The sequence below is a fragment of the Ptiloglossa arizonensis genome, chromosome 13 (assembly GCF_051014685.1).
Source record: "Ptiloglossa arizonensis isolate GNS036 chromosome 13, iyPtiAriz1_principal, whole genome shotgun sequence".
In the NCBI taxonomy this organism is placed as follows: domain Eukaryota; kingdom Metazoa; phylum Arthropoda; class Insecta; order Hymenoptera; family Colletidae; genus Ptiloglossa; species Ptiloglossa arizonensis.
In genome coordinates, this window is record NC_135060.1 from 7,774,039 (window position 1) to 7,797,368 (window position 23,330).

Consider the following 23,330-nt stretch of genomic DNA (forward strand, 5'->3'; position numbering starts at 1 on the left):
ACAGCTCCGTGTGTCCGATCGAAGAGAAAGACCATCGAACCTCGAAATCGAGTTTCCATTTCTCCGGTGTATACTGTCAAGAAACGAGGGAAACGTGGACACGGAATCGGTATACGTGACGTTGAAGCAAAGATACTCGCGACCCTGTGACCATCGCGTACAAGAGAGGATCCACTCGGTGGATTAAATATAACGAGGTCGCTGAAAGAGACGACGAGGAGGACCGCGAGAGTATCGGTAACGGGGAGGATTCTGAGTGAAAATTCCGTGAACTTGGCGCATTAACGATAAGACGAGGGGTACAAACAATGGAGAAGACCTCACCGCCCTAGTACGACTAGCCACGTACACAACTGTCGGTTTATGTACACTCGACGATATCGCTTTACGTACCATTTGCGCGTGACTCGGGTAACACCGGTACAGGACGTTTCGAAAACAGTGTCGCGAAATTGATCGGTGTGCTCGTCTCCGACACACCTCGAATCCCATCGAAACGATCCGCGAGCGAACCTCTTGTTCCCGAGATACAACGGTTTACCTTTCGGTGTAAACGTGGCTTACAGTAATTGCTCGAATAATCGGAAGAAGTGATTTAACGCTCGATACCGAGGAGCGAACACCACACGACACTGAACGTGATTCGATGGAATTTCGACGTATCGATCTCGTTTTGGTGAATCTTCGAAGGATACTTACCATAAACGCGTAAGATTGCGACGAATCGAGCTCGGTGGTGCGTTTCACTTTGGAATCGAACGTATCACGAAAAGTGAAGAGAATCTCGTTCGGAACGTATCGAAGAGGAAATTCGAAACTTTATTTTCGTTCGAATGTTAAATTGTCGAAAATCGGTAATAGTGTCTATTGGTGTAGGTAGTCGCGTTACGAGTTGGAATATTTTCAATGTATCCTCAATCTCGTTGCGCGACGCACTAGAATCCGTGTTCTCGGTTCCACATTGTTTGAAACTACGGCCTAGAACGCGTTATTGATTTTCAAGGAAGTCTAAAACGGAAAAAAGTTCAAAGGGATTCGAGTCGAGCGATGAAGGCGGTTATTGGCCCATCCGGATCCACCGCGACGTTTTTCATCCGAAATGTCCTCGTAATTTTCCATACCGGTGTGTTTTGAACGCGTTGAGATTTACACATCGATCGCGTAACCGGGACGAGAATTTCACGGACTTGTACCGATTCGGACGTCGTACTTGTAACCGTGGTGCGAAGTGCTCGTTGGTTTCCAACGATTCCATTTTAGGAATACGCTGTACGTGTACACGTACACCTCTACATAGGTTGTAGTGTTTCCCACTCGTTCTCGCTGTTTTTCGCTCGCACTCATTGTTCTTCGGCCGGTTCCATTGTTCTTCGTTCGCTTTAACGATTCTTCACTTTCGTTCCGAATCTATACAAAGGCGCGCGAGTCAAAGGGATAACGGCGATTAAATTTCACCTACCTGTCTCGGAATTTGTCGCAGCCGGGTCAGAAGTCTCGATGCACCGTCGATGAACGACACACTACGAGCGTCATTCGCGCTCGGTAGCACCGGTCGATTATTTTTCGATTCATCGTGCGCCGGTAAAGTTTCATTAAGATTAGCGTGCAACGCTTAATGCGATTATCTTGTAAGTTGTATCAGAGATACCGTAGTTGTGTCATCGTGCGCTATACGCGGCGCGAAGTGTCCTTCGGTGTGTCATCTGCGTCATCGAGTTATCGACGCGCAACGAATTCGACGTTCGGATCGGGCATTCGCATCCGAAGTGTTCGGTCGCGTTGAAAAAAAAAAAAAGGGGAAATTCGTTTATGGAGAATGTGGGTCTGGGTCGCGGTACGTGCCGCGTTCGATAGCACTACGGTCGTGAAACATCCCCTTTAACTGCACACCGAATGCGAGGCATGCGCCATACGTTAGGAAATAATTTATGCAAATTCAATCGCCGTTCATTCGACGGTCCACGGCATCGGGAAACGCGGAATTGCCGCGACCTCGATCAAATCTCGCAACGTCTCGCGGAAATCTTTTCTTTTCGCCGTGCTACGGCGCTTGAACGAGGCGAAATCATTTTTTCAAGAAGCGCTGTAAATATAAAATCGTACACGATGCCAAGTACGTGATGCAACCGTGTCACCTGTTGCAATTCTCGAAAGCAGATTAGGTTCTCGTACCTTATGAATCGCGAGAGGCCGCTGAGAGATCCTTCTGTTTGAATTATTTTACAAATAAGTGTTACAAAGTAATGACTTTATAAATTGTATTACAGTAAGTGTTAAACGAAATCAACGGAACGTTTAATTCCGGAAAAATCGAGTCACGAAGCTCCATGTTCGACACCGAGATGACCTTCACCCCTTACACCGTTATTCATAATTATCTTTGAGAAACTTTCTTGCAATTATTTATTTCGATATTGTCAAAACTCGGCGTATCTCGGGCCACGCATTTATCGCGTACTGTTGCATTTCTCGAGTGCTTCTTCCGTACTCGATTTCACGGTTAACGTATGATTGATTCGCGTTCGTTAAATTACGTTTTGTTCGTTTGTGTATCATTTTTATTGCAGCATCTTTCTCTTCCAACATACTTTCTGCACCGTGTGCAATACGATTTTGTAATTGTACCAAGATCGAGCTTCTGTCGTTTTGCTTTTTAATTCGTTCGTCGATTAACTTTTGTCAAAATCTCCCTTCTGTTCTTCTTTTTTTTTTAGAAACATTCCAAACAGTTATAAATAAAGATTATGCATTTAGAGCAAGAGTATTTATCGATGTATAAAATATTGACAGAAATCGTCACCTTTGATTTCCACATTTACACTAATACGATCTTCCTTGACTCTTTCGTTCATTTTCAATTGAGAGAAATTTTTATATACTCTATAAATTAATTAATCACACTAAGCTGCGTCCAATTAGCGATTAACTTGTACTCGACGAGTGCACGCTGATAGTTGTGCAATACAAACGACTCTATTAAAATGTAGTCGAATGTATCGATACGCCTTGCACGGTACTGCGTAATAATAATCACGATAATGGTTGTTATCGATTAACCGTCAGTGTACTACACGCTGTATTTGTTGCTAAACCAAGGTAATCGATAACTCCAACGGTAGACGGAATTCCGATTGAATTCTGCCCGAATGATTTACACTTTAGTATTTTCGGAGCATTGTCGATAACAATTTTTTGTCGAAGATTTTACGCTCAAGAACGTGTGAAATTGTTCCGAATGCAATTTGAAGCAATGATTAAGTAATTACTAGAGCAATACTTAAAAAAGAAACACAAGTTGGAATTTAGTTGTTCAGTTACCTCGATTGAAGTTGTACGCAATTTATAAAGAAGAAATTAACGAAGGACCGGTGCATTTTGTCGTTCGATTGTATAGACAAAATAATAGACGTTGCGAATCGATATTTGCGACCCCAATTAATTCGGAAAAGCTTAATGTCGTCGAGCTTTCGCGTGCCTCTTCAATTTCCCTAATAACCCTTTCGGTATTAGCTACTGGTTATAAAACTGCATCGTTTCTTCGTAGAGACGAATTTCATTGAGGAAGATGGTAGAAATATTACCAACGAATGTCGTAAAATTTCTCTGCACCGTGCGTAGCGTTGCAATGAATTTAGAGTTTATAGTTTAGAATCGAACTTTCGTATTTACTCGATACGTGCGTGATATTTTCAACAACGAACTCTTCGAACAAAAGATTGCAATTGTAAAAACTTCAACTTTCTAAATATTTCCACGACAGGAATGTAAATATGAAATGTCTCTTAAAGAAATATTACGCGAAACGTGAGACTTTAAAAGATCACAATTTATAAAATTGTTAGAAGATGGTTACCTTTGTCCTTTGTCTTACATATACTTCTGTATTCCGGAGTTTTAGCGCGACTGTTGTTAATTACGAAGACAAAGCGAAACATTATTCTACGATAAAAAATATCACCTTAACTTCGAACCGTTTTGCACAGAGAATATATATTTTAAAGGCGTTCGAAAAATATATAACTTGCTGACTACGGTCGTATATTATGCGGTCTAAGTGTATTCGGTGTTGAAACTTACATTTTTTAGAATTCTGTTTATCTTTTTTTTCAATATTTTAGAGAGTAATTTCGCTGTAACAGTTTAAACGACCGATACGATGTTATTTAAATTGCAAAGAGGAACACGAACAATTAAGCAGCTTAATGTACGCACTGCTAAACATAAATTAGGTGGCAAGTAGATTGCACTAATAAGCGATTGATCTTTCACGCGGTAACTAGGAACTAGCTTTTAGTTGGCCGTGTGGTTTAACTAAAGTTGAGAGGTCCGTCACTGTGATAATTACTGAGAACAGTAACTCAGCTCGATAGCACACTTAATAAGTACACTCTACAATTAACAATGGAAAATACGTTGTAATATTACTATCTTTTTATTTCGATGTAATTCGTTCGGTCTTTCGACGACTGTTCATTTTTTAAAATATCAACACTTCAAAACTACTGATACGAGTTCGACCGATCCGACGGATGTCACGAGCAAAAACAAATATGTTTGAATTAATATAAGTCAACGTATTAGTCGCTACCAAGACACACGGTTTTACAACTTGTAAGCCAATCGTTACCGTTTGCATAATCATATGTAAAATAAATATTAGCACGTGAAAGAGTATCAGGAGTCGTTTCAAATTAACAGAGAAAGAAATGAAACCTACTGCAAATACGAAAGAACGACAAAATTAATCTATAAGAAGACTACGGATCTATAAAATACGTAATTGTGCAAATAATTGTCGGTTTGAAAAAAATTACATTTGGAAAAAATTTCCTTCGTTCGTTTTCAAGTTTCTTCGAAACTCTTTATTCAAAGAATTCAAGAAACACAGATCGATGTTCACGTACAAATGAAAAACACCCAAAAATAACGCAATTATTACGAATTTATCAGAATTACAAAAGGTCGACGATACAGGTGCAATACTTTCCTGTCGTTTCTTTCACTTATCGTATCTTCGAGACAATAATAGAATTCCTTCCTAACGATTACTCGCGTTAAGGTATCAGGTTGTTCGGAAAGTCATTTCGTTCTCCAAAATGGAGAATATACAATTTAATAAAATGTTTATACGCTCTAAAAAAATCGTGTTTCATTTTCACCAAAAAAAAAAAAAAACGAAACGACTTTCCAAACAACCCAATAGTAATCGTCAATTCTTAAAAGCGAATCATGTTTTCTCGTATCTTACGAATCGCAAGAGCCACCAAGGGACACTCTTGCTTGAATTATTTTACAAATAAACGACTTTGTGAATCGCTTTACTATAAGTATCGAACGAACTCAACGGAACGTTCGATCCCAAAAAGAAGAACGATTCACGAAGATCTCGCATCGAAGACAAAACTGTCCTTCGCTCTACCCTTCCGTGATCGTCTTTGAAAAACTTGGTTGCGATAATTTCTGTTCGACGTGTACCGAAACTTGGCGTAACTCGTCGCCGCGCATTTATCGCGTACCGTTGCACCAGTTGGAACGAACGCGGTGCAACGCGAAACGAGACAGTCTCTTCACCAACGTCGGTGCAACGATACGTACACAGTTGTCGAAGGTAACCAGCGAAAACGTGTACGAAGAAAAGAACGACGAGCAACTGGTTTTACCTTGAAAAAGCTCTGCTAGCGTACGCTAATAACGTCGTAAAAGGAGGAATTGGCCGAACGAGCCCCTTGCTGGTAGATCGCCAGATTCGCTCGAGCGTCTCGAATGTTGCCATCGAGTCGAGACGGGAGCGTCGCGACGCACGTAATCGAATCCGACACAAGCCACCACCTCGACGCCCAGAGCATCGAATCCGTATCATTCTGACGGGGATATTGCGGCAACCGTTGTTGTTGTTGTACCCGGTTGATAATTAATACATCGTGCCGAATCGAATCGGTGAGTATCGCGAGGTGGTGGTAAATGGGCGCGATCCGGAGCCGAGATTTTTCTTGGCAGGTGGCCCGGATTTCGCGCGGAGTTATTCTTGGCACGATCGTCCATGACGATGACGAGCGCCGTCGACGAGGTGGTGGTCGGCGTAGCGGCAACAGAAGGAAGAGGACACCAAAGTAGTCAGAGACGGTTATTCGGTTCGCCAGCGACTAAAGCCGTGGAACCTCGCGGCGCATACGTGTCAAAGGTCGACAATTATCGGTATCGGGGCATCGTACCCCTTTGCGGATCCCGGGTTGTCAGGTGAAGCGTCCCATCGTTGAAACGAAGCCTCGTTCGAGCAACGAACGTGCACAACGTTGTCGTTACCCACGGAGTAGCAAAGCCCTCGTCGAGCCACCGGCCGAAAAATCTCGTCTGATTCTCGTTTCTTGTACCAACGATCGAACGTGGACTCGTCGATCCACGCATACTTCGGATCACTCGGTCACCGAGAAACGTGTACGAGACGATCGAACGAGAACTCGTCGATCCACGCTTCTTGGGGATTTCACCGTCACCGAGAATCGTGCCAGTCGATCGTACGAGAACTCGTCGATCCACGGTTTCTTCGTGTTCTTCCTCCGTCACCGAGAATCCTACGAGAGAACTCGCTGGTCGATCGAACGAAAACAACCTCGATCGAACGAAAAAACCAACCTCGATCCGTTCTACTCGGTGTTCAACCGAGAATCGTACTCGAACGAGAACACGTCGATCCACGTTTCTCGGTATTATTCCATCATCGCCGAGAATCGTGCGCGACGATCGAGTTTCTTCGAGTAACCGAGCCTTTCGTCGATCCATCGTCGTACGTACGAGATCCCGAGCATTTTTCGCCCCTCGTCGCGAATCGATGAAAACGTGCCAACCAGCCGCCAACTTGTTACACAGTTGATTGTTTACCCGAGACAATGTGCATGGACGCGCGACACACGTGAGATTGACAGTGGCCCGCGCTCGCCATGGGGTGTTCCATGAGGTCTATCGGTGACGGGGCACAGTGATCGGAGTAACCACCTTACCGGCCAGTGGACCAACTGTCAATCGTCCGTCACGTACCCAACCATTGGCAGTGAAAACGTGTGTCTATTTATAAACTCGTGCGTTTACAGCATCCGCTCGGAACGGTGTGTATTCGCGGAGATATTTCGTTCGAAATAACACGAAGAGTCTCAAACATCGAGTCTCGTCATCGCGGTTCACCGATTCTCGAATATCTGGTCGACCATTTTCATTACGTTTAGATCGATATCTACCATCCACGATCGTTTTGTTATTGTTTCTTTCGTACACGGTCCACGCGTACGGAACGATCGACTCGATGTTTCCGGACAATCGCGTCTCGATCGTTCGGTGTATTCTCGAAACGATTAAAAAGAACGCGTCTCGTGTAATCGGCGACCTCTGGTATTTATGACGTTTACGGATTCACAGAATTGTATACGCGCGTACCGTACGTTTCTTTTCTTTTTTCACCAACGAGAGTCGTTTCTCGAATTGACTCCGCACGTTCGATCGCGCGCTCAACTCGCTGCCACGTACGAAAACCAAGCGTTTCGTGTCAATCGCAGCCGAACGAGCCTTTATCGGTCGAAACGAGTGATTTATCTCGGCCGTGAGATCTACGGGTACTTGCCGTAAATCAATTAGCGTATCGGTGGATCCTTGAAACAACGAACCGGCAAACGATTGGATTCCGGTAACTCGGAGCTGAGCGTAGATCGGTCGGGTAGACAACGGGTCGAGGTTCGTTCATTCGGCGGATTTTTTCCCGCGATTCGGCCAACATCGAGCAACCAAGCAAACTCTATTTTCAATCTCGAATTTAATCCTAACCGAGGGAATTCGTTCGCGCCCGCCAATTGAACGCGGACCGAATTTCTGGTTGAAACGTACCTTTGCACGATCGATTCCACCAACGAGAGAGAAATTCGTTCCATTTAGTTCCGCCGAACTCTTCGTCTTCGCGTTTCAGATTTCTTCGTTCGTGGAACACCGTTTTACTCGAGATATACGAAATCTTTCGTTCGTGGTTATTAACCGGACCAACCACGCGATCGCGTCGACACCGAGCGTCCATTGTTCTTATTGAATAACTTCACTTTTTTCTACTTTCGTACGGGAACATCGGTCCAGGAACTTTACGAGTGCGTTCGAGATTCGTGATTTTTATCACGATTTTTATCAAGATTTTTATCGCGATTTTTCCATCAACGCGATACGCTGACTTAACTTCGGAAAATTTAATTTTTCTCGAGAAATATTTGCCAAATCGAATGAATAGTTGCGGAACAATAGTAAGGATGATAGAGTACATCGAAGATAATTTTCTATACGTTGAAAAAAATCGACTCGTGTGATAGGTCGCGTAAGTGTACCGGTAATTCGTTTGGACGAATAATAAGAGAAATTGTAACATTCTTATGACACTGCTGCATCTCTTCGATAAATGTGAGTGTGTTTCAATATTTATCTTAAACGACAGTCACTTTGACGGACACGTTGCAACGAAGCACGATAAAGGTACGAGTTGACCGATGAAAGACGAGAAGATTTTATTTGCGAATATTTCCAACGCGAGCTTGTATTTTTACATCGCTATCGTTCGTATGAAAATATTTATTTTATCGAAACGCTAGATTCGAGTCGTTTTTAAAAATTGCGTTTGCAGGTGCATTGTGCCATTGGCGTGCACGATACGCACCTCTGTGCGATTTTCGATTTATATTTTATTTTCCGCGGTTAAAAGTCGAACTACACTTCGCACTCCCAATGGATGATATTTTTTCATTGTTGCTAACTGTTGTTGTCTCGTCCGTGATCGAGCGACGATGAGAGAAAAAAAAAGAATTCCTCGTGGCTACACGTGCCATTAAAATCGTCCAGCTGTTACATTTTCCATGACCACGTTCAATTCGACGAACAAAAAAATCGGAAAACCCGTTCGGATAATATTTACGTTCATTCGATTCGAGTTTGAACCGTTTCGATGTAACGTGCACCGAATATGTTTAATAAACGCGACTACGAGATTTCTGGATGGAAAATTACTCGTGTTTCAGCATCGAAAAATTTCGTCGAACGTGGTACGATGTTTTTTAATTGCACGAAGCAATTCTATATTGATAAATCGTCAAGGTCTAACCGTAACCTACCCAAGGGCTATTCCCTGTAACTATTGATTACCTATATATCCGTTTTTGTTCTTTCGTCCTTGAGAATTTTCTACAGAGATGAAATTACATCGGATAGTCGATATATCGAACGTTCCACCGATAAATTGATTTCGTGTCTAGAGAAGTTGTAAAAATAATGTGACATAATTCCTCTTCTGATCGGACACCTAGAAAAAAAAGAAAAGAAAAGTAAACGCGGGAGATTTAATTTATTATCATATTCCTGCAAATTGGACTTTTCCAAGCTCCATTGTCCAATGGACCTCGGTGTACATAATTCGATAACCGATAACGACTAAAGAAAATAGCTTCGGTTCGTGTCCTTTTACGACATCCTGTTTTACTTATTACGTGCTTCCAGTTTCTTACGTTACGATCAATTTCGGTTACAAGGATACTAGGTAACACTTTATTTCCGCTGCAATACGAAGAAAAGTAATTTTCCTTGTACTCCTACCGTCTCGAGATAACAAATTCACCTGACAACTCGGAACATCCACTGTAGCTATTAGGTATGCAGAAATAGAAAATGAAAACTACATTTTCTTTTTACGCAGAAATAGAAAATGAAGATTACATTTTCTTTTTACGCGGAAATAGAAAATGAAAACTACATTTTATTTTCATTTCTGCAGTGTTGTGATAAAAACGTATGCAGATAACGAATTTATCGGACAACTCGAAGATTCGTCGCAGATTTGTAAACGAACGTGAACCGGACAAATACACGAAAGATTGTTCATTTTTTAAGTGTCTTTTAAGTGTTGGAAAAAAGATTTTTCAAGCGCAGAATAGAACTCGATACATCGGTGATGAATGGTACAAGACTTTGGCGTACAAAGTATACGACAACGCACGGAAGATAAAGTTGCGAATGAATTAATTAATCGGTGCATATCCTCGAGCAAAATTCGATATCGATTGGCAGGTCTTGGTGAAATTCCACTTCGCTCGTATCGAATATTCGAAAGCTCGGGTTCGTACGCGGGTTGTAAAAATTTAATTGCAATCGAACAACGTTCTGCACCGTCCACGAGATATAACCGTTGAAGCAGATTTTTCTACATTCGGGGAGGATCGAAGGAGACTGTTTAAAAAGATATGCACCGGGAGACAGTTAAACGCAACCAGCCGTTAAAATGTCAGCGATAAGGAAGATTCATTGGTGATTTAAGTCGCGAGAAGAGAGAAATCGACGATGTATACACGAAGAGACCGTGGACCGATGTTGCACTCGAAGCAATAAGAAAACTTTTCGGGGCGATGTCATCGCGGAAAAGATGGACAACTCGGCCAAAAGACCGGCAACGAGAAATGACAGCGGAAAATAATGTTGGCTCTGCATTATTACTCGAACCATAAACAAGTCCGTGCCACGTTGAGGCGGATCACGTCTGCTTGGTGGAGCCAGGACGATGAACCTGTTTTCTCGAAGGATCTCATCAAGGAGTTCGAAGTTGAAAATCCGCCGCTCGAGGACGAACTAGCGTGGATTCTTAAAAAAGGTACCGATGTCTTCTTAAGATTTTTTCAGAATTTCGATCGTTCGTGTAACGTTGTAATTAGAATTATTCAAAGCGTTCGTAGAACATAAGGGGACGATGATACACCCACGGACGATTTATCAAACGCCTCTAAAAGACAATTGACGCACACCGTATACCGGAAATATCAATTACTATTCCTATAGAGGATGTCCGTTATTGGTGTAACCGACAATAGAGCTCTAATCATGGCACGTAGTCCAATACCGATGCCATTTGTAAACACGAACAAACGAAACACAGTTTACAACGAGATTTGCAAACGAATACGGTCCACGACGAAATTTACCGTACTAATTTCCAATTAAACGGTCGCGTGACAATTTCCCAGGTTCTTACCAGTGAAAACGAACGATAGTTTGTGAAAACTTTGTTCTTCTGTAGGTTTCGACTTATTTCGCGCGAAGGATCCACCCACATCTTGGTTAAACCACCAATAACAGTCCATTCTGGTATATAGAGTAATTCTAGAAACCGGGACAAATGAGAATTCTTTCTTGGTTGCAAAGAGAATAAAGCGGTGGATGAAAGAGCCGAATGGTTTACAAAGAACTGTGTCCACAAGTAGAACGATGGGATTGCAAGACACAATTCCACTTTCCTTTCAAATAAAGTCTATTTTTTTATATATATATATATATTTTTTTTTTCGTATAGATCGCTTTATTTTCTACGTTCCACGTATAAAAGTATCGAAGTACAAGGATGGAAAACCGAGTACTACGCTACACGAGATCTCTGCAAAGAAAATGTGTTTGTTTCGTGCTGGTGGTTTTACACGAAGGTTACTGACAATCGGTAGAATCGATTTACTCGAGAAAAATGTGTAGTTCTATTTTTAGAAAAGGTACAATTACGTTCCGCAGGTGTATCTCGGTTGTACTTATAAAATAACAATACCGTGGTACACGCGTGGTCAAGTGGGTCCCCCTGAGCAAAGATAAATGCCGCCGCCATTGGAAATTGACGTCACGTTAAGAGACGATAGGCGGGGATCGTATGTACGTACACGTTGCACCGTTGCAAATGATCCCCCACTCGTTACTTCTTACCGTGACGTCAAATGCCCAAAGGCATCGGCATTTGCCCTCGTGAGGGACCCGGTTGCCCATGTTCGCCATGGAAAGATAAACCTTGTTGCACGAGTCAACATCTTTCTGTCTTTAACCAAACAGGAGTTCTGGTTACGTATACTGCTATTGTGTACGAAATATTTTTCCAAATTTAAACTTAAAATAAACATAAATAATGTACAGTGCTTGGTTTCTAACCGTGTTAACGTTTAATCAAACAGGAGCTCCAGTTACGTACATTGTAATTGGATTGTTACTTTGTACGAAATATTCTTTCAAATTTAAACCTAGAGTAAACATAAATAATGTATAGTGCTTGGTTTCTTAACCGTGTTTGTATATTGTTATTTTGTACAAAATATTTTTCCAAATTTAAACCTAAAATATATAAAATGTATAATATATACTTGGTCTCTTAACCGTGTTAACGAGTTCGAATTTGTCTCGAGATGATCTTCATTCATTTGGTGATTCGGACAATAAAATAAATCATATTTGGAGAAACTTAGGCGAGCAAAAATGAAAATAACAATTCCTTCGTAAATTTGGTATCTACGAATAAGTGAAAATCGTTTCGAAACAAACCAGCTTGAAATATACGATAAATGATTCCCACTGTCGCGTGGGAAGTAGAATTTTCTGTCGTATGTAGGATGGTTTGGAATTTAATGGATAAATTTCGGGAACGTACAGAGGCACCTCAAACACAAATGAAATATTACGTGAATTTGGATTCGATAATCGGTTCGATCGCGAGGTATACTAACGTTATTGCGACGAGTGAAAGAATAATACGTTATCTTACTTACAACACGGGACATTTGAGTACACACGATCAATATCAGTCATTGATTCGAACGCACGCGTACGGTACACTCGGTATGTGAAATTCTGATACTGTTCGAATTTATTTCTTTTGCACGATAGAAATTTTTTCCTTCGTTCCACGGTTATTCCTTCGAAGATCCACGTCTTGCTCGAAATCTTGTTCGATACACGTTTGTCAAGAATACACCGAAGTACAAGATTGAACTTGATAATTGCATCACTGGTAGATTGTACCAGCTATAGACGACACAACGTCGTCCTATCGGAACGTAACGGTGTCCTATGTAAATCACTTCAATTTCGAAGAATCTTCGGAATTATAGCAATTTCCTAGGCGGAACAGAATTCACGTAACGACCACGAGACGTGGTTAAGCACTCTGATTCCGAACTATCCACGGAGTTATATTTAATTCTGTAAAAGGAACGACTGGATGTCGATGAGTCTCCGGGGTCGTCGAACGAGTAAGCTTCGCGATTCCATTTTAAGAACAAAGTGCAATTGACGGCAATATTTCAGAGTCATCGATACAACTCACGTACACGTCATCTACAGATCAATGGTCGTTCAGGCTGCTCTTGCATACGTAGATAGAAATCGTCTTGTCTGGCATTGACGACAGTAACCGGAGAGTCTGGGTCTGTAGATACAGAACGATTCAAAAGCTACGTTGTGAAATTTTAAGAATTTATTTAACGCGACTCGCACGCTCCGTTAATGTTCCAATTACAGAAACGAAACCAAACGATCCTTTCTTGGGTGACCTCCGAAAAAAAATATTATTTTTACTTTTTTATCGCAAGAATTAAGTACCTCGAACAGTTTCAACTTTTGTGTACTTTTATTCTTCGAGAAAGAAAAGTAACGAGAGTTTAAAGTGCACAGCTTTCTTCTTATTAGAAAAAAATAATAATTACGCGATATGCACACTTCGTTAATATTCCAATGGCAGAAACGAAACCAAACGATCCTTTCTTGCGTGACCTCCAAACAAATAAATATTATTTTTACTTTTGTATCGCGTGAATTAAGTACCTCGAACAGTTTCAAATTTGGTGTATTTTTGTTCTTCGAGAAACAAAAGTAACGAGAGTTTAAAGTGCACAGCTTGCTTGTTATTATAAAAAAATAATAATTACGATTCAGTTACGGAATGTTTCTTTGTTACTGAACAAATCGCTCTCTGTAGAAATAATATTCTATACACTGCAAACGCTGCGCGCGACAGGTGCACTCATATACCGTATATGTCTATACAAAGTGACTTGAATATAAAATAAACAATTACATATACGGAACGAAACTTTTTTTCTACGTATCACCGCTTGGTATTTCAACCGTTCGTGGTTCCATGTCCAAAGTGTCTGACACATCGTGTCTGTATATTTTTAATTCCGAGAATTTTGTAATAGAAAGTAACACCGGTAGGATATTTTTTATTGCGCGTAAAATAATGCACTTCTCGCGAATTCCTTTCGATTCGATTGAAAATCGTTGGAGAACGTGCTTCGAAAATAATCAAAGACCGTAAATGATTAACGACACAACCGAATACAACGAAATCTAGATAATTTCAAATATCGTCAAAAGACAAAGTCTCGAGTCCAGGTTAGATAACGGTGCAATGTTTTTATCACGATTATTGCAACGAATTCTCTTTAAACCGAAGAGAGAAACGATGAAAATCACCGTGAAAGCTAACAAACATCGAGACAGCCCCGAAATTTCTACAATTTCTCAATAATAACGATTTCTCGAATCGTGAACAAGTATTTCCTTTTATTTGCCGATAGTTATCGTCGTAGTACAAGCATCGAAACGATTCCTATCAACGTACAAAGTGGATCGCCCGTTCTCAGTTAGAGAAATCGTATAAGAAGTTATCGAGAAATTGGCGTAGAATTTTTCTTCGCAAAAGTAACGTGTACTCGAAAGCAATTTCTAAAAAATTTCATCGAAAACGGTAAAAAACGTTTAAAAAGAAAAAAAGAGCAAGACACAAAAATTCTATCGGTAAAAATCGAACGTGAATTTTCATACGGAAAAGTGTCGTTTCGTTGCAAGAATGTTGCTCGAGGAGTTCCGTTGTGGTGGTAACGGATGAAAAGTTATCTCTCGTTCGTTGCACGAAACGATTATCTAGATAAGAATTTTCTCGATCTGGTTCCAAGGCGGTAGATACTATAGTACTGCGCGAACACGGTTGAAGCGAACAGCGTGCACACGCGTTTCTAAACCGCGTTCACCGTCGCTGTCTTTGTCAGTATATTTGCAACGTGTGCTCGTTCGTGCAACGAAGCCTCGACTGTACGGTACAATCTCCTCACCAGCCAGTAGCTTCATGATCTCTGTATCGAAAAGCTCGCGTTGATCGTTTCGTCTGACGTTCACGCGTTTTTACGTATTCTCGTGTCGGTTCCTAATATCGCGATTGGTGGGCACACCGAATCGGGGATCGCGCGAGACGGTGCAGTTTCTTCTGCGAAATTAGACGAATTTGTTATCGTCGTGCTCGATCGGGCCATATACACGCTCTGTGAACTGGTGAATTTAAACACACTACACCGATTTACGCCACTTCGCGGCTACCACTCGCGTTAACGCTTCCCTACGTGCACAAATCGTATTCGTGTACAGGAAACGTGGCTCGTTCGAGCCCATTACCTATACGCGCGACATACTTTGTCCACGTAGCGCAATTCCTTTTTTTTTTTTTCCCCTCTTTCTTCGTAATTCAATCCGTACAGTGTCTCCGGAGTTTCTTTTTCTTGGCGCGAAACTGGGACTCGCTGTTACGTCTCCAGACGATAATTGGTCGGTATTCGTACGGGAGAGGAAACTTTCTATATCTCGGGCGCGAAAAACTCGATCGTGCGCAAAAAAAAATTTCCAATCCGCGAACAATCACTGATGTTACGGATTTCTCGTCGAGGAGGTGGTCTCGCCGATACAAAAATTACGTAAAAGTACGCGCAAAGTTTTGTTCCCCTGCCACACGGTTTCGTGTTACGTAATCCTTTAATCGATTATTTCGATCGATCGTTTCTAACGATTCGATGTCACGACCGACAGGTAATCTTCTTCCATAGTCGCTCGTCGGGTGATCTTTGTACCCTTATCTCGAATTACGCGCCGGGTTTACGATACAATTGTTGCACCGGTGACAGAGATTAAGATTACTCGGGTTTACGAAGCATCGACGATGCTGAGAACGATCTGCTCTTCTTCGATCGACCTGTGTCGTTATTTCGGTTTAGAATTGTACCATAACTCGTGGCACGATTGAATAGGGGTGTGATTTCTTGTCCGTGAATAAGGGAATTATATTGTAGAATTATATTACAAAATTATATTGTAGAATTATATTGTAGAATTATATTACAGAATTATATTACAGAATTATATTACAGAATTATATTGTAGAATTATATTATATAGAATTTAATCTATTGGTAGAAGTCTCGGTATTTTGGACAATCGATTTTGAAAATGATCGACGTTTACCATGTTCTTTTCTTTTGTGCAACATGCAGAAGTTGTAATGCACAACCGATACGTTTGTACGTTACAAATACCGTGAACAGTACTTGTAATTACAAGAGAGAGCGTACTAGTTCCCGTGTCATTGGTTCGCTCGAATAAAAGAAATTAAATATTAAGTTACCCTTTATTGGACAACGGTAACTCGAAACTGTACCGTTTGTCCATATAAACAAGTTACCCGAGACACGTGAACCCGATACTTGCAAGTTTGTCGATCAATTACTGACGTACCTCGAGTAATTTTCAAATCGATCATCTCGTAAACGATGCTTCGCGCGAAACGATTTTATTTCGCGTTTCGAATTTATCTTTCCGTTTGGAATCGGTTTCTTCCCGAGAAACGGTTCGTTTTGGATCTATTTTAGATATATTTAAGTAACTTTATAACGAATATGAAATTACAACTTGCATTCAATCCCGGAAAAGCGCACGAATTTCGATCAAACGAACGGATAAATATTCTTCGAGTACAAATGTATTCTTCGATGTAACTTCACGATAAAAACGTTCGTTTTCTTGAAAAATTAAACGACAATTAAAATATTCGCGTAAGTATTATACTCTACCAATGTACTTTGCGCTGTCTCTTCCTGTGCCTCGACGATAGACGCTTAATTCTGAATCGTTCTATTCTTACGTTTCCGCTAACGGGACCATTCGTCTCGCGCAAATATTAATGTTAAAGTTGTATCAACATCTACCCGGCCGTGTTAAAATCAACCGGGAGAAAAGTACGAGGCTGCGTTCGTTTTGTCTAACCGGCTCGCATGGTATTTCGTAAAAAAAACCAGCCACAGTGACGTAGAAGTTTCATCTTGAAGCGGGTCAGTAATAAGTGACATTTTTTTTTTTTTTGTCGAATATAAAGCAAACCGCGTACAAAAAAAAAGTTTCGGTTATCCATGCATGAAAAATGAAATTGGAAGTTGATTCGAAATCCAAGCTTCGTGAAATTTTACGTTTCCTGTACTACATACTGGCTCACCGCGATCGCATAATCTCTGGGTAGTGATCCAACGACTAATCCATTTCCAAGATGTCGAGCGAACGCTATTCTATGCCATTCCGTGAAACGACAATTAATAACAGAGTATATCCATCTAATGGGATGAAACGTTACATAGCTTCTTAAGTGATCGGTTCAGAGTTCCGTTCGTCACGTTGTTTCGTCACCAGATACAACATTTTCATTTCAGTGTATACGTGTATATTATACAATGTACACAGACACTCTTCCAACTCGATCATACAAGCACCAACATTCATTTTCGTTACACTCTGTTTCCTTCGAGCCTTGTACTTACGTAACTGATACCGTTTCCAAACAGCAAGTCGAATTGACAAATTCAATGATTCATACCTACCAGATTCAAAATTTAAAATAAAACAAAAAAAGAAAAAAATAAGAAACAATTCCATTAAAAGTTTCAGAAAGGAACAAAATTAATCACATTTCTGAGCTTCGTACCGAACCCAAGAGCAATTAAAAAGCGTTTAGCATTATTAAAGAATTATTTTCGTTGAGTCGGAGAGAAAACCTGCGGTTGAATCTGAAAAGGAAATCTTTCGAGTCTGTGTACCGCGCGGGCGTACAGAATTTGAAAATTTCAAGAATTTCAAGTTCAGTAACATATCACCGATTTGCTTCATTGCGTACTCGGATTCATTTTCTTCCGAAACAACGCTCTGTTTCGTGTTTCACACCTATTCAGAGCTTCGACGCGTAGGTTTGCTGTACCATACGTTTAGCGACTGCTCTTCCATTTCTCTGCTCCCCTGTTCTCTCGTCTCTCCTTCTCTCTCGTTTCGTAAATTTGCATCCGCGAGAGGTTTTGCTTCTCGAGCTTCCTCTTTTTTTTCTTTTCTTTCTTTCTTGTTTTTTTCGTTTCTCTCCGCTCTCGTTCCCCTATTCACCATGATCTCACACGTCCTCGAAAAAGTTGGTTTCCATCTGGAGATGAACAAAACAGTGGAAACAAAAAGTGTTCCGTTCTGTTCGCAATATTGAAACGCTTGCTCTGGTCCTGAGCTTCATTGATAGACATATTGCGCTCAATGCCTGCCTACGTCTGTTGCACGTTCCATGTGTTTTAATAGACTTCTGTTCTCGGAACAATGTCACGTAAACGCCGCGGAGGTTCCGCGGTACGATCTGGACGTCATCTACGATAATAATTTTTATTCTCATTCCCGGGTTACACGAAATACCGAACCGATTCGTAGCTACTCTCTACGCGAACGTAAAGGATACTGGTTGTCTTCTGTTTCTCAACGTTGTCTTCAAACGTTGCACAAACTCGGGCCACGATCTTGGCGACAGCTTCGTTGGTAATTTTCATTGTCGTCGCGAGGAAACGATTTTATCGAAACTTCGAAATTGGGTAGAAAGGGGTCGCGTATCTTTCAATAGGTATATCTTTATCGTACGAATAAATTCTACCCGTGACTTTACGTGTAAAGTATCGAGCTACGAGTATCTGAAAAATGAGTATTTTACAAGGACGTTTGAAAGTGAAACACTTTTAAAATTCCTGTTCGAGAATGCGAACAGGCGCGCATAAATCGACCGATTTTCAACGTATTTCTAGATTCGGTTTCTAGATTAATTCCGTATAGATCGAGTTCGTCCTCTTCGCTCTTAAAGTGTTATATTTCACTCCGGTAAGTGTACGCCTTGAATACTTATCTACGGTGCACGTGCAATACTGAAAGTGATCGGTACGAAAATCTCGAGAAGTTGAATCAGTGGTTTGTTTCGTGTTACGTACGTATGTTTGCATTAGAATATTATACGGGCGAAGAAAATAATAGAAAATAATAGAAAATAATAGAAAATAATAGAAAATAATAGAAAATAATAGAAAATAATAAAAAATCGTATAAAATATGGATCAACGGTTTGTTTCGTGTCACGTACATTCGTTTGCATTAGAATATTATAGGGGCGAAGAAAATAATAGAAAATAATAGAAAATAATAGAAAATAATAGAAAATAATAGAAAATAATAGAAAATAATAGAAAATAATAAAACATAATAGGAAATAATAGGAAATAATAGGAAATAATAGAAAATAATAGAAAATAATAGAAAATAGTAGAAAATAATAGAAAATAATAACAAATAATAGAAAGTAATAGAAAATAATAGAAAATAATAGAAAAGAATAAAAAATAATAAAAAATCGTATAAAATATTGATCAATGGTTTGTTTCGTGTCACGTACGTTCGTTTGCATTAGAATATTATACGGAAATAATAGAAAATAATAGAAAATAATAAAAAATCGTATAAAATCTCGACCCGTTGTCGGACCACTTGCACAATCATCGTTACGTGCCGTCTCTCTATACATTCGGAGGCTGTCGCGCGATTTGAAAAATGAAACGTACGTTCGAGTAAAGTAACGTTGGGTCACGCTTCTTACGATAACATCCCGATTCTTCTTGATTCGATCGCCCCGAAATCACGCAAGGAGGTCAACGGTCCGATATTCCTATTTAAATGTGTGTCCGAGTTGCCCGAGAAAATCAGTTTCTCTCAATTTCGAACGAAGCAAAAGCTGCCTTTTGTCCGGAAGACACGCTCGGTTTTTTAATTAACTTCTCGTACGACTTGTTCATCGGTTCTGTTATACAAAGTGAATTGTTTCGCGTTCAACCGTTCGAATGTTTGCAATTGATTGTACAGCATCCGGTCCGAGTCTTTCGTTAATGACCGTCGTCGTAATACATTATTTAGTTCCTTATGGCTACTAGATCGAACTCGATCGACAAATGGATTGTCACTACATCGAAGATAATATCAGGTGATGATGTGTACAGCTTCTTGTGATAAATTGTATATAGACCATTGTGATTTCGCTCACTGTTACGTAGGTGACGACCAATAAATACTTAATACGAGGCTTATCGGGGGATTAGTCTTATTGTTCAACGATCTAGATAGCTCTATTGGTGGTGCAATCGTACGTGAAAGGAATAAATCGTGTTCGAATCAAATATATCGATTACATGTTGGTTCATTTTCTGCTTTGAATTTTCCAATTTTTTTTTCATCGCCAAGTCTCATTTACGTGCTATTATAATGTACAAATAGACGAACATCGGTCTATTCTGCTTCTTTTTAACATTTTTCAAAATTTTGTACTCGTCCCTGGTACCGTTCTGTATTTTCGATCTGCTCGTAGAAATTGCTAAAAAATTCCGCTCGACCTTCAAATTCGAGATGAAATTTCATTCGTTCTACGTAATCCACTCGAGATGAAACGCACGAATGGAACTTCAACAATTATTAAGAACTCTCCACCTGTCTAGATTCGTCTATGAAAATTCTCTTACGAATGTTTTTCATGTCCTGTTAATTGTAGGAAGTAATCAGAGTATATCTATTCTGAACGATCTCTTCGAGATTCGTAACTTTTATAACGAGAAAATATTTTCAACGCTTTACTGCCTTTACTTTATCTCGTCTCCCCTTGTTGTATATTAATTATTACGATATAGTGCTAGCAGGCTGTTAGTAATCGTTGTAACGAAATTTCCTGGGACGATACCAGACCACATCGTTGACACTCGATAATAAGATCTTACGTTACGCATTACCAACCGTGTAACGTATTTCTTTTTTTCTTCTAGGTATTAATTGCATTTAAAAATTACATCGCTATAACTATACAATTCCACGGTATAAATTACACAGAGGTACGCGAGATCGTATTTTCACTTAGCCGATACACCTGTCTAATGAATTATTCGATGAAAAATTCTGGTCGTTTGAGCGCGTTATAAAGTGATCCTCGTCGTCGCGTGTAATCGATCATCCAATGGGGCTCATTTTAACGTTGCATAACATTGCACCCCTTGTGAGAACGTTTGATTAAGTACTTGTGACCCATATTATCACCATTTATGCACGAAGGTTGAATTAACAGGGGCCACAAGCGCTCTCTAATAGAAGAATCTGAAGAAATAACTATTTATTAAACGATTACCTTGTGTCGATACCTTTTGGATCGGAAAAAGCTATTTTATTTTACATTTATTAGAGACGAATAAATCGCTAAATACTCGTAGGATTTGTTTTGGTTGCTATCTTCGTAAGGGTCTAGAATATATGTAGAATCTTCGGTGAATAGAAGAAATTGTTGTTTTTTTATCATAAGAGACTGTAATTTCTTGCAATTTCGTTTATTCTACAATATTTGAATGTAGTGCCAGAATATGGGATTCGGCGCTAATATTACAGCGCCCATAACCTATCGCAACGCAAAATCACAGAACCCGGTATGGCGATCAAGTTATTATTGACTCAAAAGTTCTTGTGATAAATTAAAGAAGAAAAAAGTGTTTCAACGCCAGAGACTGTAAAGTGCAAATTTTTGAATAAACAAAATAGGGACATCGATAAATTGGTCGCGTACATTGTTATATAAACTAAAAATAGTTGAAAAAAATTACGTGTAAATCGTAAGAACATTGTGACATCTTAAAGAAAACAGAAAAAGAAAAGAAATGCTTCGTCGAAACCAAAAAGCATTACTCTACTGTGAACTATTTGGACTTTCAGAGGAGGACGAATCACAGATCTTCGTGAAGTTCTTCAAATTTCACAAATGTTACGACCTAATACCGACCAGTGCCAAATTGGTCGTTTTCGACACACACCTCCTCGTCAAGAAGGCCTTCTTTGCTCTTGTGTACAATGGTAAATAGTCAACGTTAAATTACTTTTATACCACCTTTATTGTAAACTTTCAGTCTGATCTTTCAAAGTATGCTTCGTTCACTCTTACTTAAACATTTAAATTTCACACTTAAAATTACAATTGGCAATTGCTTCGCGAATGTCCAATGATTTAAATATTGTCATATATACCATAAATATGTTGCACACTTTGTTACCCAGAATTGTTTTTTTTTGTATAGGTGTGAGAGCTGCACCATTATGGGACAGTTCAAGACAAGAATTTGTTGGGATGTTAACTATAACAGACTTTATAAAAATTCTGCAGATGTACTATACCAGCCCATCTGTAACAATGGATGAATTAGAAGAACACGAGTTAGATACATGGAGAAGTAATTATTATTTTTATAATAGACATTTCAGTACATAAACATTGTAAATACTAACAATTTTGTATTAAATACATTTTAGAACTTTGCTAATGAAAACATGTTTTGCATTTTATTATTTTAGAAGTCTTGAAGGATCAGGTACATCCATTAGTGAGCATTAGCCCTGATGCATCTTTGTACGAGGCCATTAAAACTCTGATTCACAATAGAATTCATCGTTTGCCTGTGATAGACCCAGATACTGGAAATGTTCTCTATATCCTGACACACAAACGAATACTTAGGTTCCTCTTCCTTTATGTAAGTACAAACTATGAAAAATGATAAAAGTAAATAATTATTCGTTAAAGAATATACATTATTATAATAATAATTTAATAACAGATTCACGAGCTACCAAAACCATCGTTCACGAATAAAACATTGAGGGAATTAAGGATAGGTTCATTTGATAATATAGAAACAGCAACAGAAGAAACAAGCATAATTTTAGCACTCAAGAAATTTGTTGAAAGGAGAGTTTCAGCATTGCCGATTATTGATGCTGAAGGAAAATTGGTTAACATTTATTCAAAGTTCGATGTTATTGTACGTATGTTTAAAGTTTTCACTCTTGTTTTTGTAAATTTGTCATTGTTGATATTTAATTTACTTTATTTTATTTTTTTCAGAATTTAGCTGCAGAAAAAACATATAACAATTTAGATGTTTCATTACGGGAAGCAAATGAGCATCGAAATGAATGGTTTGAAGGAGTTCAAAGTTGTAAATTAGATGAAACCCTGTTTACTATTATGGAAAGAATTGTTAGGGCAGAGGTACAGTATTATCTGATTATAAGTTTTTCTTAAAAGAAAATATTGTGTATTGTAAACAGATTTTAAAATGATAGAGTATCAAAGTTATTGAATTATGTATTGAAATTTTTTAGGTTCATAGGCTAGTAGTGGTTGATGAAGATGATAAAGTGATTGGTATAATTTCTCTATCTGACTTACTCTTCTACCTCGTTCTTAGGCCTTGCGGTAAGAATTAATAATTTTTAAAATTGCGTTACCAAAATTAAAAACATGTAGATGAAAATAATGACAAATAAATGTCTATTTGTAG

General features: G+C 39.5%; 2 protein-coding genes across 3 annotated transcripts in view; both read left to right on the forward strand.

The window, feature by feature from the left end:
• Snf4agamma (SNF4/AMP-activated protein kinase gamma subunit) overlaps positions 1 to 23,330 on the forward strand; it is a 134,737-nt gene that overhangs the window by 108,418 nt on the left and 2,989 nt on the right. For both annotated transcript variants that reach the window (XM_076325869.1, XM_076325868.1), the window contains exons 10-15: positions 21,709 to 21,846; positions 22,068 to 22,220; positions 22,342 to 22,520; positions 22,605 to 22,808; positions 22,892 to 23,038; positions 23,152 to 23,245. In XM_076325869.1, coding sequence (XP_076181984.1) covers positions 21,709 to 21,846; positions 22,068 to 22,220; positions 22,342 to 22,520; positions 22,605 to 22,808; positions 22,892 to 23,038; positions 23,152 to 23,245 — 915 coding nt within the window. The remainder of the gene's footprint in view (positions 1 to 21,708; positions 21,847 to 22,067; positions 22,221 to 22,341; positions 22,521 to 22,604; positions 22,809 to 22,891; positions 23,039 to 23,151; positions 23,246 to 23,330) is intronic.
• On the forward strand, positions 3,107 to 10,478 carry LOC143154082 (uncharacterized). The gene is made up of 2 exons (XM_076325882.1): positions 3,107 to 6,181; positions 9,811 to 10,478. Exons 1-2 carry the CDS (start codon positions 6,041 to 6,043, stop codon positions 10,033 to 10,035), a joined length of 366 nt encoding a protein of 121 aa, XP_076181997.1. The 5' UTR covers positions 3,107 to 6,040; the 3' UTR covers positions 10,036 to 10,478.